General features: G+C 42.6%; 1 protein-coding gene across 1 annotated transcript; it reads right to left on the minus strand.

The window, feature by feature from the left end:
• Positions 1 to 688: 688 nt before the first annotated feature.
• On the minus strand, positions 689 to 6,208 carry LOC124468843 (gamma-aminobutyric acid receptor subunit rho-1-like). Its single transcript, XM_047021817.1, has 9 exons — positions 6,155 to 6,208; positions 5,671 to 5,777; positions 4,585 to 4,652; positions 3,445 to 3,668; positions 2,299 to 2,381; positions 1,786 to 1,926; positions 1,534 to 1,686; positions 1,202 to 1,398; positions 689 to 1,027 (listed from the first exon to the last, which is right to left on the minus strand). The coding sequence occupies exons 2-9, from the start codon at positions 5,750 to 5,752 to the stop codon at positions 743 to 745; spliced, it is 1,233 nt and encodes a 410-aa protein (XP_046877773.1). The 5' UTR covers positions 5,753 to 5,777; positions 6,155 to 6,208; the 3' UTR covers positions 689 to 742.
• Positions 6,209 to 8,042: the final 1,834 nt, after the last annotated feature.

The following is an 8,042-nucleotide window of genomic DNA, read 5'->3' on the forward strand; positions in this document are numbered from 1 at the left end:
GGTATGATGCAAACATTTATCCCAGTTTTGTAAAGGTTTTATGGCCTTGTCGTAATACGGCAACACTTACCTGGAACAGCTGGTACCCTCAAACAGATCCCTAAACCTCAATTCAGTATCATTTTTTATATTGTTAGAAAACACACATTTGGATTCTTAATAATGACACGATTTCCAAGTGCTTCGGTGGCCGCGCGCGTGGATTGCCCTCCACAACCCGCGACCAACTACACAAGCCAGGCCCTGACGTTAGTGGATATCGTCCAGCATAACTTCCTCCGCAATGAGAGTGGCTACACCAGACGCGGAAACCGATTTTCCGCGAGGTTTGCGTGAAAATGATCATATATTTTGCTGTAAATAATGAAGGAAGCAATAAATAGTAAGTAGATAAATTCAAGTGTTGAATAGTAAGTAAGATAGTTGACAGTGTTTATAAAATAAATAAACAATGACAGCAAAACTGATTTATCTTCAACGCATCCAGTGTAGCAGGCTAAACAAAATATCCGCTCCGTGAACGTTCTCCGCACGGCAAAATGTCCGCGTGTAACGGGTAAGCAACGGACGTGGTCTTGCTCCACCAGGGCCATCGGGAGTCGAACCTGCCACCTCTGGACTGCCAAGCGCAACCACTACAAAGAAAAGCTAGCTATTCATTTACGCGGGTGGCCCATCACATACCTGAGGAGTGAGTTTCACCGATTCACATCGGTTACACGCGCTTGGTGTAGCCGTAGCGTTAGGAGTAAATGGACCAGTAGATGACGTTGAAGAGTGTGTAAGCTCCAGGAAAGATGACGCGTGAGTATTTGTCTATGGCGTGCGTGTCGATCCACATGCTGTTGTAGGGGCTGGAGCTGACGTGCCCTGTGATCTGGTCGCTCTCCAGCGCCAGCTGCACCAGCATCCTCTCCCTCTTCACGCCGTTCTGCTCCGGCATGCCGTAGTTCCCGGTGTTGTTGACGTCCACCTCGCTGTAGCTGCACAGCATGTCAGGATGGGTCATGCCACAGGTGCAAGGCAGCTGCAAACAGGATCAACAATCAAACTGCATGTATTCTTCCCAAAGCAAGGCTGGTCGCCAAGGTAATCTGATTTGGAACAGAAGGTTCTGGATGCCTAAGCTACGTCCCCTGGATTCGTTTTGGGGACTTGGGAAGGGAGTGAAATGTGTTCAAAGTGTTGTAATGGTACTCACTCTTTCCCGCAGCTTCCTTTCCTTCCGCTCCTGGACTGTGGACAGGTAGTTCACGGCTGCGTACTCTATCACTGACAGGAACACAAACACAAAACTGACCCAGAGGTAAATGTCCACAGCTTTGATGTAGGAGACTCTGGGCATGGACGCGTTCACTCCAGTGATGATGGTGGACATGGTGAGCACCGTGGTGATACCTGGAAGACATAGGCCAGCACATTATGATCAGACTGATGCCGACTGGGGGAAAATATTGATTATTAAGATGTTCTTGGCATCACAGGTAACCACTGCAAACTTGTTTTGGACCGTGAGAGAAGATTGTCACTTGCCCAGCGGGACTCTGGCAGGTACGGCCCGTCGGTCGATCCAGAAGGACACCCAGGACAGCATGACCATCAGGGTGGCAGGGAAGTAGGTCTGGAGCAGGAAAAAGAAGATGTGGCGCCGCAGGGTGAAGTTGATGTACAGACGGTTGTACCAGCCTGGGGGGGGGGGAGAGAAACAAAGGAACGTTGATATAGCAATAAGGTAAAACCAGATAAAAAACGATATCTACTCAGTTTTAACGTAGCTCCTAGTACCGGTGCTGCTGTAGAAAGCCAGCTTGGTGGTGGTGTGGAACTCCTGGATGAGGAACTGGGAGAGGGAGATCTTCTCATCCGTGTTCAAGGACTCGTTCCCTTTCTTCCAGTAGAGCATCAGGTCATCGTCTGTGTAAGCGTCTGAGGAGAGAGGGGGGGCCACACACAGTATAGCAGGGGTGTTCAAGCCTGGTCCCCTGGGTCAGCAGGGGTGATCAATCCTGGTAACTGGGGTCCACTGTCCTGCATGTTGTAGATGTTTCCCTGCTCCTGCACACCTGGTTCAAATGAACCAGGCTTCCACGGAGCCTGATAACCCATTCATTTGAATCAGGTGTGTTGGAGTAGGGAAACATCTCCAACATACAGGACAGTGGACCCCAGTTACCAGGATTGAATACCCCTACAATATAGTAACATGGTCGTTTTAAGGACACAGTACGTTTCTGTCAAAGTTCACAAGTAAGTACGGTTTCAACTGCAAAGAACATGGTGTCCGTTTCAGAAACCTACAGCTCTCGATCTCCAAGGAGCAGGTCTGTGTGTCCAAAGGGAAGCGACTCAAATCCATGCTACACATGGCAGTGACTGTGACTCTGCATAGGAGAGAGAAAACAACCTGGTGAGTCCAACACACACACTGAGCTGACGGGACTGGACTTTGTGTAGGTTAACACACTTTCACGTCATCTTTCATCTGGACAAGCTACGTTCAAAACATGTGCTGCCAGGCATGTGAAGGGATGCAGGGATGTGGTGCAGATATTATCCAGATGGCTGGATGAGAGAAAACTCCACAGCATAGTCTGGAACAGTCTGCAACCAGCCTCACCTCCATAATCTGCTTGTGTCTGGAAAATCTCCCGTTCTGAACCCAGAGATTTACCCTGTAGATTGACATGAGTGGAATACGGAGTCTGACGTGCACAGCCCTGCATCTCCGCCCACCCCCACCTCTAACCATAGACATTTGTGAGGATGAAAAAAATCCTATAATCCATACCAAGATCAGGATTACGATTGACTTTGAAAGAGTATAAGAAAGAAACTCCATATCCCAGAGGGTAGGTGAAGGATCCCTGGCCACCCTCACAGGTCTCTGGGCATGATCTGTAACCCCCATCCAGTAGGACTAATGCCCGTGTTCTGTGTTGGTGGAGGTGAAGGTGGAGGGCTTGCATGCACAATGTGCTGGTGGTTCCAGGACGAAGCTGTTGTCTGAGTCTGTTCAGCCATTGCTGCAACCAGCTGCCAAACGATCTCATGTGGATTAGCAAATCTGCCGCTTGGCCCCTGTATTTTACTTACTCACCCACTTGACATACTCTATACCAGAGGTTTTAGCAGGACTTTATTGACAAATAGTTTCTCACGTCATAAACATTAAATCAATGAAGGTAATCAAAGGAGGATTATATAAGTATATTTGGTGACAAAACAAAGAGGTTTCCAGTAGGATTCTGACCTGCATGGCGTTTTGTGTTGTTACATTTGCAATTTAGTCTATGGAGAGTGGTGGAATAAAAAGCATGTCCAATTTCAAAGAGATATAATACATGTTTTGCTGAATTGTGTCAATCAACAAACCTTGACGGCTGTTGTCCCTCAACTATTGAAGAGGTTTGAGTTGGGATGCACCAGTACTAGTATGTCAGTTACCTCAGGCTGTAGAGAACCTTGCCATCTGGGTAGACACGTAGCATCACATTATCGGTGGTGGTGTCGTGGGTGAAGGACCTTTTGGAGTGGACGAAGAACATGTCTGGCACCCAGATCTTCTTCACCAGGCGACCGTCGAATGTCATGCTCAGGTTGTTGTTACTGTGGAAGGACAGGCGCTCATCCTTCCAGTAGTGTCTCAGATACAGGGTCATGGTGAAGTCCTGCCACACAGACACAACTGATGTTCCTCTCATTTTATTACAGCTTTCTCCCTACTGACTGCTGCACAGAAGGATTTTAACTATTTTAATGACTGTATATATATATACAGTGCCCTCCAAAAGTATTGGAACAGTGAGGCCAATTCCTTTATTTTTGCTGTAGACTGAAAACATTTGGGCTTGACATCAAACGATGAATATGAAACCAGAGATCAACGTTTCAGCTTTTATTTCCAGGTATTTACATCAGGATCTGATGCACAAATTAGAAAATATCACCTTTTTGTTCGAACCCACCCATTTGTCACGTGAGCAAAAGTATTGGAACATATGACTGACAGGTGTGTTTTGTTGCCCAGGTGTGTCCTATTACATACATTATTCAATCAATGCTTAAGAGGAGACTGAAGGGAGGAACCCCACAAAACAAACAACAACTGAAAGAGGCTGCAGTGAAAGCCTGGGAAAGCATCAAAAAGGAAGAATGCAAAAGTTTGGTGACGTCAATGGGTCACAGACTTGCTGCAGTTATTGAAAGCAAAGGATTTGCAACTAAATATTAAGTCTTATTCACTTAAATATGTTTTAAGTATATCTGTTCCAATACTTTTGCTCACATGACAAATGGGTGGATTCAAACAAAATGTGATATTTTCTTAGTTGTGCATCAGATCCTGATGTAAATACCTGGAAATAAAAGCTGAAACGTTGATCTCTGGTCTCACGTTCATTATTTGATGTCAAGCCCAAATGTTTTCAGTCTACAGCAAAAATAAAGGAATTCGCCTCACTGTTCCAATACTTTTGGAGGGCACTGTATATATGTAAGAATTCTACTCTTATTTTGCGTAAAAAGATGTACAGAACTATAGAAGATTGGTTAAACTGCAAATGCTTTTACACAGGTCACATATACCATGTCCACTTCTGAAATTGTGTCTAGACTTTCAACCTGGACATCAACTCCAACTGGAACAGCAGGTCCTGCAAAGCCACAGAAAAGCCATGTTTACTTTAACTGCACAACTTAACAACGTTTAGTATACATTGGGCTGTAAAACAACAAATATATTAAAGGTTTGACATATCCAAGATTAACTCATTATTAAGAAATGTTGTTTTGCAAAGCAGACTGGATTATGTTAATAGGTTGTTGACTCAAGTTTTCTGTGACTATTTAAAACCATGAGCTTTTGCTCCCTAAAACCAAATGCATGAGACCACATCACAATTAGACTGCATTACAATTCCCATGGAATTTGGATGGAATTTTCCGAACTAGATATTTCATTCACTCAGTTCTAACTTCATACTGAAGGAGGCTAAAAGAGACCTATTTCATATTCGTGTATTCATTGCAGCAATAAATTATATCATGTTCATGCCTCAATATTGTATAAAAACACACAGCAAAAAACATTAGAGGTTATTGAATAAATCATCAAACAACTAGACGATTATCTCTGAAACAGAACGCAACAGCCAAGCAACGTCTACCATCTAAAAACATTTTTTTTTTAAACTTTAATTGATTTGTAGTCTATTAACCGACATATAAACCATTTTCTGAATATGGATTTTTTTTCCCCCCAAAATGAAAATAGTTTCATTGCGACGGGAAAACGTATTGCTGAGTAAACAGATGGGTTCTGAAAATGGGAAGATTAGAGAAGTCACTGTGGGGCTATGGAAACGTGAAACCCGACACTTGAGCTGTTTGTGTAGTAATTATTCATCGGGCAAAAGCAGAGCTTAATCCTACACCCAGTCTAGTTATGTCAACTACTGAATGCCCTGACTGCATTAGACACCCCACACCAGAATTAGATGAATCTTTTTACTTTTAGATTAAAAACGGAATATTGACACTTTTATTTTTTTATGTTGAATTACATGAGAAAGCATTGATTGGATGATGATCAAAGCATCTTTAAATATGCTAAATGATATTTTGGTTTGGATAGATTTAACTCAAAGTCACACTAAAAAGGGAGTGTCTCACCTCCAAAGCCAGGTCTCATGGTGAAGTCGTGGTCGTCTATCCTGAGGAGCTGTTCTGACTTCGTCATGAAGGACTTTGTCATGTCAGGACTCCTTTTAAAAATTGGACTGCGGAGTTAGAAAGAACAGAGGAGAGGAAGAGCAGTTATTCCTCAACAGGAAGTGTGGTGGGTGTGTATGCTTAAAGAGAGATTTATTGTCTAAACAAGTGATCTACACATATACCAGACTCGTAAGTAAAGAAGATTTTGTCAGAATTCATATCAAAGCACACAATACCCATCACTGAGACGGGTGTGTCTCAGTGATGTTTAAAGCCGACTGTTTCAAAGACGCTTTGACGGAATCATCCTCATTCATGTCATGAATAAATGTGTTCAAAATCCACAGCAGATTTTGCTCTCCGTCTATATGTCCCAACCTTCTGTTTAATCTAACACTGATGATGACAGGTGGCTGCAGAATTAGATTTAAACCCAAAATACCTGCCAATTTTCTGCCGTCCAACTGTCAATGGAATCCCTACTTCTCTTTTGGATCTGAGAAAAAAGTAATTTAGGTTAGGAGTGTGGTTGACATTTGCATTAGGATAATGCCTAACTGAGATTAGGAAGGCTAACTCTAACTGTAAGCCCTACTGAAAACTAAACAACAAGAAGCACCATCCAGACCACACGCCAGAAACCATCTGTCATAAGTCTTCATGTTTTATGGTGTGCGTGCGTGAATGATATATCAAACGGATCTATGCAGATGAACAGATCAAAGCACTGGTAGAAAACTGAGGGATACAGGGGAGCGGCGGTTGACCTTCAGATTTCAACTCACAACACAGCATGTTTCACAAATCAAAGGTCAGTTGGTCATCTCTACAATGTTTCATTCCACTGAGCTCAATTTAAACACCTCAGATGGTCAGAGCAGATTACTGTTAAATTCCTCTGGGTAACAGATGAGGCGAAGGTGGGATTCTTGAAATAAGCCTCAGGCCGCAACTTAACTGAACTCTCTTAGCAGATGCCTTTTGGGACATTACCTAACATGTACCACTGTCCTTGGTTAGATTTGTTATGTAGATGCAGATTGGATTGCTTAACTTGTAGTTTTTTAGAGGGATGGTCACGGCATTCCACTGAACTAATACAGTGTCTTCAGTGTACATACGGACATGGTGGATTAATGCAATATTTTGTATCTGACAGACAAATCATAGATCAGTCCGATTAGAGCACTTATCTAGCGTGTTTAGAACTGATCACAAAACAGAACAACATATGGGATGCTGCCAAGGATCAAACATGTTTTGCCATAGGAATGGGCTGAGGTCATTTTGAAGTGTTCTGATGCCACCAGGGCCATTTCGAGACATGATAGCTCACTGTCTCTTGATGTGAATGAACCGCTTGATGACGAACGGACACAAAAAAGTCCAAATTTAAAGAGCTGTCTAAGCAGTATATAAGCTCTGTTTTTGAGCAATGGCAAAGCTTTCACATGCTGCTAACCTAGTTCATTTGAGCATGATAATTGCAACAGCTTTGGACTGTAATGACAGCAACTGCTTGCCCCTAAACAACAGCATGCAGGTAGATAAGCCTTTGTGAAGGGATTAACAATGACCTCATTGTTTTGGACTTGGTTGTAATGAACAAGAGTGCTCTGAAGAGACTGTACTGTAAATCAGATGTGTACCCTGATGCACATACAGTTTTGAATGTTACCCAAAAAGAATACATTTCCCATCTGTAAAAGAAAAGGAATTCCATTTAGGAATATTAAAAATCACTTTTAATTATGTTGGGATTTTGACGTTCGGCATTCCCATTGGATAACCAGCCATAACAATAAATGAAATAGCACATTAACGCACTCAGATTACAGGTTACATAATCTGAGTAAGTGATTTTTTCGAACCGTCACTTTATGCCTGTGTCTGATAAATAAAAACTTTTCTTTTTTCCAGTAAGTTGCACATAAGTATTTGATCCAATATGGTACTGAGCACTCACTGGTACCAAATTTCTAAGTAAAAATACTTTCACGCTGTAATCGTATTCATTGCATACCTTTAACCAAGGTTAGTGTGCACTGTGTGTGCACCTCCCACACTCCCACAAACAGCCAGATATCATACCGGCCCGCATACACACACACACACACACACACACAGCAGAACTGTTCCTTTTATATTTAATCCCTAAAGTAATATTACATCATTGAAGCTAATATAACACAAAGTGGGAAAAAATCTGTGTTTTGGGGAATGATACAGTTTCTGAAGTAAAAGGACAAAGTTCCAATAGGTTAATAATCTGAAAACATAAAGCAGTGCTCTATTACTTGTGGACATTTTCACCAGATGACAAACGTCAT

The sequence above is a fragment of the Hypomesus transpacificus genome, chromosome 6, assembly GCF_021917145.1.
Source record: "Hypomesus transpacificus isolate Combined female chromosome 6, fHypTra1, whole genome shotgun sequence".
Taxonomy (NCBI): domain Eukaryota; kingdom Metazoa; phylum Chordata; class Actinopteri; order Osmeriformes; family Osmeridae; genus Hypomesus; species Hypomesus transpacificus.

What these genes read in the sequence shown, in the direction of transcription:
- LOC124468843 (XM_047021817.1), bottom strand. Translation starts at nt 5,752, where the DNA reads ATGACAAAGTCCTTCATGACGAAGTCAGAACAGCTCCTCAGGATAGAC. An exon ending in CTCCTTGGAGATCGAGAGCT is followed by an intron (nt 1,927 to 2,298) that starts GTAGGTTTCTGA and finishes CTCTCTCCTCAG; the next exon opens with ACGCTTACACAGACGATGAC. An exon ending in AAAGGAAGCTGCGGGAAAGA is followed by an intron (nt 1,028 to 1,201) that starts GTGAGTACCATT and finishes TCCTGTTTGCAG; the next exon opens with CTGCCTTGCACCTGTGGCAT.